Source organism: Primulina tabacum, chromosome 13, assembly GCF_025594145.1.
Source record: "Primulina tabacum isolate GXHZ01 chromosome 13, ASM2559414v2, whole genome shotgun sequence".
Classification (NCBI taxonomy): domain Eukaryota; kingdom Viridiplantae; phylum Streptophyta; class Magnoliopsida; order Lamiales; family Gesneriaceae; genus Primulina; species Primulina tabacum.
The window spans coordinates 33,951,552-33,969,568 of NC_134562.1; the positions used below are offsets into that span (position 1 = coordinate 33,951,552).

The 18,017-nt window shown below is 30.9% G+C and overlaps 2 protein-coding genes across 2 annotated transcripts; one reads left to right on the forward strand and one right to left on the reverse strand.

Moving 5' to 3' along the window:
• The first annotated feature begins 7,800 nt into the window (after positions 1–7,800).
• LOC142522884 (NDR1/HIN1-like protein 26) lies at positions 7,801–8,603 on the forward strand. Its single transcript, XM_075626459.1, has one exon. It carries the CDS (start codon positions 7,874–7,876, stop codon positions 8,543–8,545), a length of 672 nt encoding a protein of 223 aa, XP_075482574.1. The 5' UTR covers positions 7,801–7,873; the 3' UTR covers positions 8,546–8,603.
• A 1,793-nt stretch (positions 8,604–10,396) lies between these two features.
• Positions 10,397–11,440, reverse strand: LOC142522044 (F-box protein At5g65850-like). The gene has a single exon (XM_075625213.1). It carries the CDS (start codon positions 11,438–11,440, stop codon positions 10,397–10,399), a length of 1,044 nt encoding a protein of 347 aa, XP_075481328.1.
• Positions 11,441–18,017: the final 6,577 nt, after the last annotated feature.

An 18,017-nucleotide genomic window follows, 5' to 3' on the forward strand; every position in this document is an offset into this window, starting at 1 on the left:
AAATCTTCTCTATACCCTCGTCCATTTGGATTGAGTATCAGATTATCCGTTAAGTTTGGAGAAAATTGTATCCCTAATTGTATTCTATTTTGAAATTACTAAATATAAAAAATAATATTAATCACCTTTCATCCCAATAAATTTTTTATATTGAAAATTAATCAAGTCATTCACATTGAAGTTCAAAAATTACGGATTATTTAACGTGATAGAACGAGATTAATGCCTGAACAAAAAGATTAATTGTACATATATATAAACCGGGAAAATGTGATATCATCACAAACCCCGAGCCCCAACTGTCAGGATATTACACAGGTAACACTTCGGAGGTCAATGTTTTAATACGCTACATCCGATCGAGCTTAATGTTGATGGATGACATTATTTTGTATGTCATATATTGGAATTATTTTAAACTAAAATCTAGATTTTGACGTTGAGATATTTTTTTTAATTGCATTGTTTTTACCAATAATTAAATACTTTTATTTTAAAATGTCTGATTCACCGTTCTTATTACATGCATGCATTTAAATGTATTTTTCGAACAAAATAGTTTACAAAAAAGATTTCATAATAATATTTAATATAGCACGAGTCGTTTCATAGAACTTGTTATCTTCAATCTTCGATCTTGTTTCTAAACTGTTATCTTCGATCTTAACGTGTATGCGTGTGTGTTTATATATATATATATATATGAAAAATGTATAGTTTTGTTAATTTTTGAGAATCGAAACTATATATCATAACCCAGATAGAGGTATTAAGCTCTCGGTACAAATAAACAACTTAATTTATATATGTGGTGTAAACTGTTTAACATTTTTTTCGGTAAAACTTGTAATGTTATTAAAGAAGAACAAGATCCTTAATTAGAAAATTTACCAACCAAAAACGAAAATTTCCTAGCAAAAAGAGGCCCTAGAGGGCCGCATTCCCTAATCACAGCACATGGCCCAATGTTGCAAGGAGCTATGATGATCCACGAACCGTCTGATATTCGCCGCATATATTTGTGACGACATAGTTAAGATATTCTTGCGGTCGCGTGATTGCTTGCATTGTTAGTAGAGAGTCTGAAATAATTTAGTATGATCCGGTGATATCCAAATCCCGTCATTGATAGCAGCAAGTTGGGCGTAAGCATTAGAGACGGGTTTATCAATCTTCTTCCCAAAAACCAGCTAAGGTTACCCCTCATAGTTATTAAATTTGGTTGGTCAGATGACTTAATAACATTTAATGGCTTTTTTTTTTGGAATTTTTTTGTCAAAATGTAAAGCTAATATGTTAAAAGATTGATGCTATAATTACATCAAGTTTTGTACATTAAGTCTCCGTTTGATACGTGTGATAAGATAAATAAATGATTAGTAATTAGAGTGATTAAAAAATGAGATATATGGATTAATAGTATGGTGGATAAATAACATGGTGTTTGGTATGATTTTAAAATGATGTATTAATTTTGTAGATTTTATTGCAATGACCAAAATGCCCCAAGTGTTAATTAAATTTGTATTTTTAAAATAATTGGATAGATAATTAAATATTTATAATTATAATTTATATTTATTAAAATTAATTTAAATATATTTATTAGAAATAAATTTGTAAATATGCATTTACTTTAATAATTAAAATAGCAATAATATTTTGAATGTTAATGTTAAATAAAGTTTTGTAATAATTACAATATTATTGTTTTTTTAAATAATTATAAATATTCTTAAAATAATTTAATAGATAATTAAATATTTATTATTATAATTTACATTTATTAAAATTAATTTAAATATATTTATTAGAAATATATTTAAAAATATTACGGTAATAATTAAACAAAATAAATTAAAATTTAATAAATATTTATTTTCATAAAAGAATTAATTAACAAAATTAGAAATTTATAAAAATTTAATTTAAGATAGATTTACATTACAATTTATTTTCTTTAAAATGATTGAAAATAATAAAAATATATGAAATTAATTTATAAAAAAATATAATAAAAATTTAAATATTATATTAATTTATCATTATCACTATTCAAAAATTATATATTATCACACTTTTAAGGAGGTATATTTAATCACACAAATAACATAAATAGTGAGGGCTTTCAATCATAATCAAGGGCCTCCATGCTAAATTAAAAATGAACCAAACATGAGATAATGGATGATTATTTAATAATCATTCCCTTATCATGGCTACCAAACATAGCCTAATACTTACATACATCTCTAATATAACCAAATTAAAATGTAAAATAAAAAAATAAAATAAAATTGGAAGTCATTGTTATCTAATTTTTTTTTTTAAGTAATACAAACACATATATGTATATATATTATTACACTATCATATTTGTAATTCAAGTTTCAACAACTAAAAATAAAATTTAACATGTTACAAAATTATTTTAAATCTCATTATTCATTCACATGTATTTTTTCACATCATGATCAATTCATTTAAGTTCGAGAAAATAGAAATGTTCATTCATTTTTCAATTGATATATGCTAATATAATTTGTACAAATTATATTTAAAAAAATGAACTCATGCATCATAAAATGTCAATTTATGACAATTGATTTTATCTTCTATTTTGGGAGCATAACACACACTATAAACAAATCGAAACCGATATTTATGAAAATTAACTTTCCTCTCAAAAGAGAGAATTTTTTTTGTCAAAAAAAGAAAAAAAAGAAAGAGATATCTATTTTTATCAAAATTTTGCGATATGTTGAATAAAAATATCACCATATACTGATTATAAATACTAGTATAACGATATATTGATGTACTTTAACATTATTCTATGTTAAATCATATTATTTATCCATCCAATACAATAAGAACCATCAATTTGATCGAAGCCTTCGAAGGAGCCAGGATCAAAATTTTAAATACTGAAGTTCTATGTCTAGTTCTTCAAATATCGATTAGTTGGATTTGTATAACTTGGCCCCATCTTCAAAATATGATTTTTCATTTAGTAGATATATCTCAAGAAATTGACATGAGATGTTATCACTAAGAGTTTTTGCGCTATTCTTAAGCTTTTCGAGCCAATCTGGATATTACTGTTAGATTAATACTTGAAAATTAACGATCTTGAATCGTGCTATATATAAGACGTTCAAGAACCTTTTCGTGCCAAAATTCAAATTTATTCGGGTCGACAAATCCAGTCATGCATTAACAAGTCATACACAAAAACAAACACGAAAATTATTTGTCAAATAAAATTAAGTAAACGTCAGCTTTTGGAATCACGTTGCAAATTTAAAGAAATCCTCTCCAATATTTTTGTAAAAAATCTTTCAATTTCCCAACTTTAGGATCCTAAAGCCCTATTCAGCCATATAATTTTAGCATAAAAACTTTCCAGTCCAAAGCAGCTGATTAATACTTGATTTTGGACCTGCAAACAGACGACGCATTCTGAGCTTGAATATAGACAGATATGTCACACGAACTATAGCTGGTCGCCTTTATTTTCAAGAATTTCAGCACCTCCGCCCTGCCTCGGAAGAATGTGGACGAGGTGAAATTCAGGCAGCCGGTGGTATAATCCTCCCAAAAGAACGAATTCGACACCAAATGATCCACTATCACCAGCACTTCTGTCGTGATATTGCGCTGCCCTCGAGCCGGTATCTCGTCCCCCTCTATGGGTGCTTCGGCCGCTGGCGTGCCACGATAACTTATATAAGATGTAGTATTACCAAATCTGAAGCTTCCGTAGTTAGGATTCTTGACATTCACGGTTATTCCTAGCGTGACATTGACCTGAAAAGGATTGAAAAACGAGTTGAAATTGAGTAAAACGACTCGTAGAGTTGTGATCTTGGGCTGTTTTGGTTTGAGGATGGTGAGAAAAAGGATTAGTGTTGTCAAAAAGAGAGTGATCGTGAGAATTGTGGTTATGCAGCAGCATATTTTGAAGGTTTTCGGTATCTTTCTAGCGCCCATTTATGATTTTGGCCTCTTTCTCGGTGGGAGAAATGCCGTCTGCTGATGAAAAAAATGATCATACAAACATATTTGGTAGCTTAGCAGTAGCTTTATATTTTATTGTAGTGCTTGTATACTTATGTGAGAAGTTTATTTAAGGAAAAATTATAATTTTGGTTATTCAATTTGATCTTTTTCATTTGTTTTCATGTTGCATATTTAGTCATGTAAATTGATACTTATTCCCACGTTTAATCAATTTTTTTCAGAATAATCAAATTTTTTTCAGAATACTGACGTGATACTGGAAATTGATGTCGGAAATTGACAAGTGTCTAATGTCATGTCAATACTCCAATGAAAAAGACAAAAAGTGAAGTGAAAAAATCTCAATTTATAGGACTGAAACTATAACTTAAAAACTTACGTGACAAAATAAAAAATGATAAAGTTAAAAGGACCAAAATTATAATTTCTCATTTATTTAAACAACATCCCATAAATAGCTCAATCAAGATGCATGGATTTTGTTAAGATTGGAACTTTGACTTAAGTCAAACCCAAAAGTTAGCTCAAGGGGGGAGTATTGTCCAAGACCATATATATAACTCTCAGATATTTTATCCAACCGATGTGGGACAACTAACATACCCCTCACGTCCAGAAATAAACATATGGAGCGTGAAGTTTACAAATGATGCTACTGTGACGGAAGTTGGGAAAAAATGGATGGGATAGTTTCTATGCAAATTTAATTGATTGGATGGTTAATTTCGAGGTGTGAGTGAAATTTAACTCATTAGGCACAAATGGTCAAACTTTAATATTAAGTGAGTCTCTTTGTGCAAGTTGTGAACACTATGTGTTACAGATATGTGACAAATCCAGACAAGGGGTTGAAAACGGTCCAAGTAGAAGGCCCCGAAATTTATTGTAAATCACATCAACAAAATGAGTCATTTTTATTTAAAAGTAAATAATAGAGAACAATAATTATAATTATATAAATTGATTAGTTTTGTTAAAAATTGATTAGTTTCGATTTTTCTTTTTCTTCGCTTCTTCTTCGTTTCGATTTCTCTTTTTCTTGCAAAGTTACGAAAAGCCTTGAACAGAGAGGGAATGTTGTCTAATAATTGTTGGGGTTTTTTAATTAAATATTATAAATGTAAGAAAATATTATAATTTTAATCACGTAATTTTAGTCTTACCACTTGTAAAAGTTTGATTTCATAAAAAAAATATGTAAAAAACCCACATTTTAACAAATTATAGGACTAAAACCTAAAACATGTTAACTTAATTACAAGACATAAATTATAATTCTTCTTAAATTTTAAGATAATTTACCATGAGAGTTCAACTATATATAACAATTAGTGGAATGATTCCTCGGATTTCTTAGATTCTGGACTCTCATGTTGGATCTCGATTTTCTCGTGCCCCAAACGCAGCGGAAGTTTAAAATTTTTTTTTTATTTTGACAATCAAAATAAGTTTTGTTTGGGCACTTGTATGGTTTATTAAATCAACAATCAAAGGGCGTTAAAATTTTATACCTTTGGTGATTAAATTACTTGGCTCCAACTAATCCGGTATTACGGATCTAGCTCTTGATGAACCCCTACGAACTTTCTTCAAAAGCTCCTTTGTTTATTCTTCTAATTAGATTTACGATTAGATGGTTTGATCCTCTTCTAAATTACACTAGAAAATTTAGAAGAAATTTTGTGTTGGAGATCAAAACTTGAGAGACGGCTCAACCTTTTCTTTCAAAAATTGTGGCCGAAATTTTTAGGTCTTTGGGAAAGGGAATTTCGAAATTCTCATGTGGCGGCGGCTAGGGTTATGCCTTGCTTACCCCTATTTATAATTAAGTCATCACTTAATAATCATAATTAACATTAATGGACTTGATTAATTAAATGGGCTAGTCCAACTAGTTTAATTAATTAATAAAATTTCATTAAGAACTTTAATTATTTAGTATGTTGGACTTGTAATCCAACTAGCCCATTAAACATACTTCCCACCAATTTTAATTTAATATTTGATAAACTCAACTTTTGAGATTAATAAATTAAAATCGATTATAAATTCAACATTTGAATTTAATATTTAAATTATAAATTCAACTCCTTGAATTTATTCTCCCAAAATTTAATTATCATAAATTCAACTCCTTGAATTTACTATATCATAATATAAATTCAACATCTTGAATTAATTCTCTCTCAACGTGAACAAACGATCCAGTGCTTGTGTGACCCTCAATGGTTAAGGGATACAGGTAGTCGTGGGTTCACAACTCCTTGTCATTCAGGACATAATCTTTTATTCGGGCTTATCCTTAATTGCCTCATTCAATGTATCAACAATTGATCATGAGAATGTCAGAAATCATATTTCTGATTAAACCCATCGAACCATGGTGAGAGCGTCTAGTAGTATCGCCCCATGATTCCCTAGGTATCACTGATAGTGCCTGCAAGAACCAGTCGATTATGATTAGCGTACAGTACGGTCCCTTCATCTCATATATCCCGATCGAATCTGCAACCATTGGTTCACCGAGGGTTGCATATTAATTCGATAGCTATGTGATAACTATAAATAGTGACATCGCATGTACAGTTGGAGAACTCCTTCTCTAACTTACATCTCATATTCTGGCCAGAGATTTCACGCACTATTATTTCATCAGATCACATAGGATGTCCACACCCGCAGGTGAGCGGTGAATCCCCGACTACAATGCACTGGCTCCTATATGTGTCGTAACTGTACCCAACCTCGCCACCTGATGACTCTCATGGAGCCGATAAACGAGTCAATGCACAGTCCAAGCATATAGAGCCTCAATGTTGTCCCGGGTCATAAGGACTAATGGTGTACAATCATAATCACGGACTTATTCTCTCGATGAATGATAATCATTTGGAAAGTTCGAGGGAAGATTGTTCGGTATAATCATCATATGACTACCCATCTGCATGTTTGGACATCTTTATGCCCTTACCAAGAAACGCAGTACACAACATCACAGATGCTAGTCTCGAGCTCAAGCGACCTTTATCCATGTTTTAGGCGGCTGAATCGACTAGGAACGAATTTAGATCATACAGTGTTTACAAACGAGTTTCAACATCGAATTACGATTCATTTGTATTAAAGTATAATCAAGGTCTTTATCTATGTTTGATAACATGGGTATACAGATAAAAAAATAACAAACCATGAAATAATGAATTATATTAAAATAAAGATTGTTAATTACAACTGAGTCAATAAAATCCCTAGCCAACAGTTGGCTTGCAGGGCATCTACTCTAATATCTCATACTCCATTGAACCGAGTTTCAAGAAAAATGTTTTTTTTTTTAATATAACAAACCGAGGAAGGAAATAAGAAATTTACATTCCTATTACAATTTGAGGGACCAAAATAACGATATGCGCCAAATGCTTGACATCCGATGAATAACCAATCTACATTTCACGCTCTTTTTAACAACTACAAGAACAAGGAAGGAATTCCACACGTTTCTCCAAAAAAAATTTAACACAAAAGTACTTTCCCCTTAAATTTATGCCTCATCTCCTCGTACTGATTTACTTTCAGTTGGCATGCTTCACATTGGTCAGATTTAAGTTCTATACCTGTCGTATGCAAGTCAAACAAGTATCATTTACCTCCTACTCATACAACCAGACTGACATTAACAATTGCACATGGAAAAAGATGAATCCGACATCATAAAATTAAGCCAACTCTCTTATTCCTTTCTTTCCAATTGAAATTACTCAAAACAAGCATTCCTTAATGGAACAAATTTATAAACAACACTTTCTACATTTCACCATAGTAACCATTTCCATTTTCGCATTCGCTCGGAGAAATGTGGACCGAGAACATGATTCCGATCCAATCCACACCGGAAAACAGAACCATGCATCGGCAACACACGGCCCGATACTACGCTCACCGTGTGAAAGAAAGCCTCACCACCCGAGTTTCGAAACTTATCTGCACCATTGTTTTGGCACTTCTTTTCATAGCGGGCATCATTTCATTCATCCTGTGGCTTAGTTTACGCCCCCACCGTCCCAGAGTCCACATCGAAGAATTCTCGATCCCCGCGTTGGCCCAAGACAGCGGGTTCCAGAACATGCAGATAATCTACAACGTCACGGCCCGGAATGCGAACCAGAATATTGGTGTTTACTATGATTCAATGCAGTTGACAGTTTATTACCAAGATCAGAGCATAGGCGGTTCGCCGGGGTTGTCTTCGTTTTATCAGGAGCCGAAAAATACAACCATTGTCGCCGGAACACTAAGCGGAGCCACCCTAACGGTGACTAGCGAGCGGTGGCAGCAATTCATGGCGGCCAGATCTCAGGGCCAGGTGGTTTTCCGGCTCGATGTCGTGTCTGTTATACGGTTCAAGATATCGAGTTGGGATAGTAAGCACCATAAGATGCACGTGGATTGTCCGGTCGGAGTAGGAGCGGATGGCTTGATATTGCCGATTTATAAGGATAAAAGGTGTCCGGTTTATTTCAGTTAAATTTAATTTATGTATAATGGAGACGTAATCCTCTTTACGGCTTTAAATTTATTTTGATGCGAACATTCTGATAACTATGTCTACATTTTAATTTTTAATTGATGATTTAGTATTTATATTTTTTTAGTTGTTATGTAAATTCAAATCATCTATATTTATGAGTAAATTAAATCATGAAAAATTGTGTTCCGGAATACATGATTTTATCGAAAAGGGGAGAATTCGGTACTCAACTTGAATAGAGGAAGATATGGAAAATTTTTTGGACCCGATTAAATAATTAGTATTTAACATGAAATTTTTTGGAGTGCATGACGTGCCAGGTACCAAACGACATCAGTTGAAAACGGATGAAAGATGTGAATATAATAAATGAGGATAAAAACAGATGATATGTAATATAACCCGAATCCAAATCATCGTCATGTATAAAAATGACCTACCATAATTCCTCTTTTTGCATGTGAAACTTAAGTTTTGATTCTTTTATTATATTTTAGAATTTCACCATATAATTATGGGAATTCTGATTTGGTAACTTCTAATTTTGGATTTTAATCCATTAAATTGTCAAATTTTGGTTTTGATACATTTAAATTTGATTTTCAACTATTTTTTTGTCAAATTTCTGACATGAAGTTTGACAATTTAGTAATTTTCGATGTCACATCAGTAATTTGAACAAAATAATATGAAAAATTAAAGTTTGTGTATTAAAATCAAACTATAAAATCCGAGTGGACTAAAACTTAAGATTGAACAAGTTAAGTTGAGTAAAACACAAAATTGAACTAGTAAGTTGATTAAAAGAACTATTTTTCCTACAATTATTATTTTAAATATGAATTTCTATCACTTCCTAAAAATAGAGAAAACTATTATTAAGGTACAAGGATTTTGGCCAATATTATGTTTTGGTTCATTAAGTTTTTCAAATTGGTTTATATAAACTAAAATTTAATTTTTAGCTAATTTGGTCTAATTGCTGATGTGATATCGGAAAAGTAAGAATTTTTCTGATATCACGTATTTTTCAATATCATGTCAGTATTTTATGGTGTCACGACGGCTCTTCGATGAAATACGACTTAAAGCAAAAAAAACCAAAAACAAAATGACCGAATAAAACCAATCTTCAAAAATTTAGTAGACCAAAATTCAATCTAATAAAAGTTAGTGGATTAAAGTTATTTTCTTGTACTAGACAAGGTCACAAACAAGATAAAAACATCACGAAAAAAAATATTTGTTGTTAAACACTTTCATTCAATTATATAATTTGAGTGGAGGATTGATTGCAAGAGCGCCTCGTGAATTTTCATAATCTTCCTGGAGAGATTTCTTGCGGTATAAATATTTTTGTACATAAAAAATGAATGAGAAAATCTAATCTTATTTATAATAATATAATTAGTGCTGGTAACACCAATTAGATCGAATAATAAATGGTAATATAAAAGTAATCATGATTTAGAGATTAAAATTGCGACCAAATTTCATAAAAAATCATTAGTAGAAAATACACACAACGTAGCTTATAACCCCATTAATCGTATATATGCTAGGGAACCATAGTATTTTTCCCCAGGTCGTTTCTTACTTCAATCTATTGGACAGACAAGGTTTTCGTTTGTTAATGACAAACAAAACACACACTGTTTGGGATTTAAAAAAAAAACAAGTAGAAAGAAGTATATGCATGCTTGCAAGTAATACCTACCTTTCCATTTGGCCAGAACAGTAATTCATCATAGGAACTCAAGCAATCAGTTTTTCAATGTAAAAGAAAAGAACAAGTTCGAGGTTGAAATCAGATATAAATGTTAGAGTACGTAATAGCTAATATTTGGATCACTTAGATTGCCTCAACGCAGGCTGCATTCCTCTGAAATGTACCATGCTAGGTCTATAGCCCACACATTTATTTCCTGATGGTGCAAATACGATACATCTGCCTTTTCCAGATTTAATATCATACTCGAACATATTTCTCCCCATGTCAAAAAATGTCAATATATTGTCTGTTATATAAACACTTCCGTATTCCATGAACTTTGGATGATCTTTCAACATTGACGATGCCAGCGGAATAACAATTTTCTGGTCACCCCATTTGCACTTTTTGTAATCTTCCAATATCCATGCATGAATCTGTTCATGTACAACTTTGGTAATGGAGATCTTTGTGTTCCATTGTGCAATCTGGACATTATTCCAATCTGGAAATAAGCGAGATGGGATTGTAACCTCTTTAAATTGTTCGGTGGCCACGTTGAGGCAGATTACTCCCGGATCACCAGCCGTAAAAAGTCCAAATGTATAAAAGACATCACCGACGAAACGAACTCTTAATTTTCCAGCAGGATTTTCATAGTGCAAGTTAGTAGGAACATCGAGAGGCCTCCAAGCAGAATCGGTCCCAATTGTTAGAACTTCAAAACCTAGCCAGTTTGTTGTTTTGTCCAAGTGATAAGACACCAGCTTGTATTCTTTAGCTTTGCTGACGAATCTCATGGACATGGCTTGCTCAATGTGCTTTGGACTAGGAAGATGGAGTATGTATTTCGTCGAAGGGTTCCTTATGCGGTATTTATTGGTCGAGCTACATCTTTCCAACAGTAATCCATTCAACGAACTTACAATGGAGAACGACTCTGTGTTGTTGTAGGAATTGGGTTCTACGGGGTCTTCTTCCCACATGATTTCAGGGTATATTAAAGCAAATCGAATCATATGTAGATTGGTGAAATTCTGTTCTTGAATGGTGTCACGCCACAACTTGCACACTGTTTTGAATCTCAGTAAGGATTGCACAGTTAACCAACTCAAGATCTCAGTGATTAATTCATGGGGTAACCAGTCCATTTCCTCCGAGTCATTTCCAGGTGTACTCATATTCCTCACGTTTGATGCTGAATCAGAATCTTTAAAGCCGCAAATTTCTGAAAGCCAGAACCAAATTAAAGGCAACTGATCCAGTCCGAGTTAAAGATAATAAAGATTTGTTGAGTCCCACACCCCCAAACAATCACAATCACAATCACAATCTAAAAAACAATTAGGTTCAAGAAAATTCGGAGATAATTTGTACCTGTGAAAATCTAATGCAACCTCGATCTCTGTTGAATCATATTTAAACGCTGATTCAAAGGAACAATTACGAGTCACGCGTCAAGCTTCCTATATTTCTACGATCAATCCCAAGCCCAGGAGGCTTTTTGATATTAGGGTTTAACCGAAAGGGTTTCGTATGGAGTGGATACGCAGATGGTATGAGAAAATCTCAAACATGCACGTAAACGAATCCGCAATATAACTTGTATGCGCCGAGCTGGACTCATCTAACCACACAGAAGGCAATTTTCTCCTTATCTTTCATCTAAATCGTCAGCAAGTTGTCAATGGGTACAGGTAGAATACGTATGTAACAACAAGTTTACAATACTTATCAATATCCTACACATTTAGGTTTAAGAGCAAATCTCTTGTGAGATGATCTAACAATCTTTACGACTGGTCAACCCTATCGATATTCACAATAAAAAGTAATACTATTAGCATAAAAAATAATATTTTTTCATGGACGACACAAATAAGAGATCCGTCTCACAATATAAAACCGTCCGACCGTCTCACACAAGTTTTTGCATAGGTTTAATATATTTATATAATTTATTCATTATGTCCAAGAAGATAAATTGTCTTTTATATGAGATTTTGTAGATTACATTCATGTTGATATCCAATTAATACTAACGCCTTTAACTTGCGTTGCATATATATATGTGATTTTTTCGTGTTTAATATTTTTTTTAATTTTTTATTATAATTTTTTATGTTAAGAATGATTTAATCAATTAAAAATTCAATGATAATGATAATGATAATTTTTTGGTAGTTTGTAAAATTTTGGGCAGTTGAAATGATAATGATAAGGGAATACACAAATTTACTAAAGAGATTTTATTAATAAAAATATAGTATAATTTTAAAAGGATATTATTGGTATTTTAAAAAATTCATCCCGACATCAAAGTTGGTTACTATAGGTGTCTCAAACTTAATAGAGTATAGATGTTATGAGATTTTTATGAATTGTTTTATTTCATAGAATTGTTGATTTGGATATTTATACACATACATATATTTCTACTTCTATCATTACCTTATGTTGTTAAATTTTGGTTTTGATCTACTAAATTTTCAAATTTTGGTTTTGATTCATTAACCTTAATTGTTGTTATTTTGGTCAAATTGTTGACCTAGTATTAGATAATTCAGTAATTTTCAATGTCATGTAAGCATTTTTTCGACGTCACATCAGTCTTTTTCCGTCATTATGTCGGCATTTTCCAGTGAAATAAGTTTGAAAGCAAAAAAAACAAAATTATTACACCAAAACAAAAATTTGATAACTGAGTGATTCAAAATCTAAAGTTGAAAAATTTTCTGGACCAAAAAAGTTATTTTTCATATGCCTTTTGATATTTGGTTGAAATTGCGTTATATATTGATTTTGTGCGGATATTTTGTGCCTAGCGAACCACCCCACACAAACTAATCATTATTGGGCTATTTTTGTTTATATAATGGCCTATTGGACCCTAAACAAGAACTTATAAGTTGAAAATTAAAGGGCCCATTTATTAAAGCACAATAAAGATGATACTTGTTTTCGGCTCTTTAAATCTGAACCAAATATTTTAATTTGTATTTCAGAATATTTAAAATTTTCTTTGTTTGTGTCCACGGCGATAATACATGAAGGACGATTATCTATCACCCCTATATGATTTCACTTTTTAAATTTTTTTTATACTCGACATAATTTTTTTTGGGACAATTGTTTATTTATCATGTATATTTTACTTTTTGTGATTACAATCTTCTATATTGTCAAATTTCAGTTTTAGTCTTCTATCAGTTTTTTAATAATTTTAGTCATTTTTTCGATGTGGCACTAATGTAACATCGATCCAACATTGATGTGTGTAATGTAACATCAGTACTTCTAGTGAAGAAGACCACAATTGCAAAAAATTAGAACAACATGGTTATGATTGAATTTGATAACATAGCGGATTAAAATTGCAAAGAAGTAAATAAATGGGATAAAAATGTGATTTCCCTTCTCTTTAAAAAAAAAAAAACCTGTCTTGAATTTTTAACTTCATCGTGGATGCCTTGTGATTATGTAAATTGTAAACTAAAATGGTGACGCATAGACAAGGGGAAGAATATAATCTCTAATGTTAACTACTCAAATAAAATTATAGAAAGAATAGCAATCATATATGCAAAAACTTGTGTAAGACGGTTTTACGGGTCGTATTTTGCGAGACAGTATATCTTATTTAGGGTCATCTATGAAAAAAATATTATTTTTTATAATAAGAGTATTACTTTTATCGTGAATATCGGTAGGGTTTACCTGTCTCAAATATAAAGATTCATGAGACCGTCTTACAAGAGACATACTCCAATCGTATATTCTTTTATCCGCCAATTTCATGTCGTGAAAAACATTATAATATTGATATTTAGATATGTACATGCTAAACTAAATATACGTGAGACACATATACCTAACGTTACCAGCACTCGAAGCACATACATTGCATATGTTAAAATTAACGATAAATTGATGCATAAACAAAGTTTACTATGAATGTATAATTATTTTTTTTCCCAATACAGTATAAAATTACCCGATTTAATAAACTCAAATTTTCAAGACAAGGATTAGTTATATAATCCGAAGCTTGAACCGCTACATACGTCATATACGTTGACAAAGATTATTTAATAAATATTGAAGCAGACTTACAAGATTAGGTGGAAATTCTTAAACGATAACCAAGGATACCTAAATTTTAAAGGAGTAAGTCTTTTGTGAGACGATATCACATATTTACATATTTCGAACGAAAAGTAACACTTTTAACATAAAAAAATAATATATTTTAATGTATTAGGTCAGATATGAGATTTGAATTATTAAATTAACCCGTGAGACGATTTGATAAGGTTTGTTGATCTAATGTATGATGATGTTTAGTTCAATCAGATAAATAATTTGACTTTTATAAAGCGTGTAAACTACTCTTTTCTTAAATTTAAAATACTTTACGTTTGACCAATCCCTAGTATTTAATAAAGTCGTCCAAATCTTTACGCACTAAATCTTAAATAAAGTACACTATAAAATAAGATTAATTAAGAAAATAAACAGAAATTAGTGGTCTTTTGATTGGGTTGTTGCGTTGAGTAACGTAAACCAAATCTTTTTGTTGTTTATTTATCTAAAAATTGCGAGGAATGTTTCTTATTTATATAGTTAATTAAGAACATAGATCTCAACATAGGTCCCATTTTTGCAAAAACTTATGTGAGACGGTCTCATAGGTCGTATTTTGTGAGACGGATCTCTTATTTGGATCATCCATGAAAAATTATTATTTTTTGTGCTAAGAGTATTACTTTTTATTGTGAATATCGATAGGACTGACCCGTTTCACAGATAAAAATTCGTGAGACCATCTCACAAGAGACATGTTCGTCCCACTTTGTATTAATACCCCCTCAAAAGGTTGTGATCCGCAACATAATAATAATGAATTTATTCATCATTGTTGGCATAAAAGATATGATGACATAATAATAATAATAATAAATAAATAAATAAATATAGGCAGAGAAGAGCAGGTCCAACTCACCACCTCCCAACTCCATCATTCTTTCTGAATCGGACCAAACTTGTGGATTTGTTTTCGGCCCATTACTTAAGATTTGACTCATCTAATCCCTAACTTGCTCCATTTATGATGTAATCAGTACGTCACGGTTTTCAGAGAAGGGCCTCACACAACCTATCCACAAACAATGGAATCAAACTAATTTTTGTTCATTTCTAAAAAAAAAATTAATTTTTTGTTAATGAATATAATCATTATTAGCTCTATACGCATATACATTGACCGTGATAACATCTAAATATATATAATAAACAAAAACTTGTGTGAGACGGACGACGGTTTCACATGTCGTATTTTGTGATACAGATCTCTTATGTGAGTCATTCATGAAAAAGTATTATTTTTATGCTAAGAGTATCACTTTTTATTGTGAATATCGGTAGGGTTAACCCGTCTCACAGATAAAGATTCGTGAGACCGTCTCAAATAGACCAACTCTATATAATAATAACATCAATTATTATAATTTTATAATCATATATAATTCATGTAATTTGAATAAATAGAAAACAATATAAATATAGAAATATATGTAACTTTAATGAATATTAAATAGTAATATAGATATGTATCATATATAAATATATATTTTTTGAAAAGGTGAATATAGAATCAAGATGTCAACTTATTCTAGAGTACACGAAAGATGGGTTTAACTTTAATCAATAATATACAATATAATATAAATAATTTTTTTTATATAAAATAGTGAATATAGAATCAATATATATATATATATATACAGAATCAAGATGTCAACTTATTCTAGAGTACACGATTGACTTGTTTGTAAGAGGAAGAGCTCTGTTTAGGTAGAAATCGAGTTCACAAAATTTCAAAATGCCAGCTGTCAGTCCTTGAACGTATACCATTTAAGATGCATGTAAGGACAAATTAAAGTTGGCTAAAGCGAGGACCAACAATGAGAAAATGGGCTCTTTCCCAGGTTTGAGAATTATATTTACATCGGAGAATCTGCATCCTCTACCAACCAGTCTGTTATCCTTTAATTAATTAAGATCGAAGTGGTCAGAAACTGAACATAGTTGAAATAAGAAAACAATTTCTTAAACATTTACACAACACAAGAAAACCGAGACACTACTAACGACGGGTGCGAGAGAACCGACCAAAATGGAAGATTAATAACAAGGCTATCTCCATATCTACGCAACAAGTTCAATTTTTTTATTTTAAGTAAAATAAAATAAAATATTGGGAATAATGTCACTAAGTCAATAAATTGAAAAGGAAGTTCCCAGCTTGGGAGGCTAGTTTATAATAAGACGGTAGGTTTGTAAAAAAACGGTAATAAAATTGAAAAAAATTAGTAAGAGTTGAAGTGATACGAGAAGATACTCTCTGACATCACATGAACGATCTTCGTGCTGTTATATCGTGAAGAATGAAAATATTGTAGTATTATGTTTTGGAAAGTCGGTGTTTGCAATCATGTACCTGAAATTCATGTATACTCGTATACATAATTCGATTTACAGTCTCGTCTGAATCAAAAAAATCTCACCCGTATGATGTGATTTTCTTTTCATGGTAACCTTTTAAAGAGAAGATTAAATATTAGAGCAACAATTGGACACACTACGTGACACAGCACTAGTTTAAGTTATCGAGTGCAAACCATTCCCCCCAAAGCTATCATTCTGAGGTCCATTTTTCGTTTCACAGCCTGGCTGCCACGTGCCACGCGATGTACACAATCTCATGGCGTCAGGGTGACATCATCGGTCGTCCTTGTTTTTTCCCCTGCAAAATACGTACATATATATATATATATATATATATATATATATATATATATGAATAAGATAAATTCACATATATATAAAGGTTAATTAAGCATATTTTTTAAAAATAATTTATATATAATATTTTTTAGGAGTAATTTATGTATAATTATAATTATAAATGCATTATTGACATTCCAACCATTGCTAGAGAACAAACATACAATCCATTGAGTGGATGGATGGCTGTGACTTAATCTTAAAGCCCCCTCCAAATTGACCACGTTTTCTTAGGGGTTAACAAAAATAAAGTCTTTTATTTATTTATTATATTATTTTATTTGAATTCTCGAATGGTCAACTTTCCAATCTTAAAATATTGTCTTACTACTTAAAATAAAATAAAAATGGTCACTCTGTTTTTTTTTTTAAAAAATATGGTATTAGGTACGAAAATAAATAATATATTTATAATTTTTATGGGTTTGATATATAAAAAAATTTGCAGATAAATTTCTTTCACAAATTTTTTTCCATCCAAAATAGTGGCACCATTAACATTTGGCCATGCAAAATTTAGTTGAATTTCAAGAAATGAGTAGGCCAGACGATGTCCTGAATCTTTATTCATAAGACGGTTCAACTTTGTTTATATTTATAATAAAAAAACAATACTTTTGATTTAAAAGATAAAAAAATTTCATGGATGAAATAAATAGAATATTCAGTCTTGTGAAACAGTTTTACATAAGTTTTGTGGTATGAAATTTAGGTGCTTTTCAAGATTTGGGTAGGTGTAAAATTGTGGTAAAAGATTTAAATTTTGGCATTCTTAAAATCCAGAAATTTCGAGATATAAATAGGAATTTAATACCTTGATAACATTAGTAAGAATTTTTTTTAAAAAAAAAGATAAATACAAAATACAAAGCCACAATCAAAGGTTTGATTAACGGGTCCCATTTATGCCGA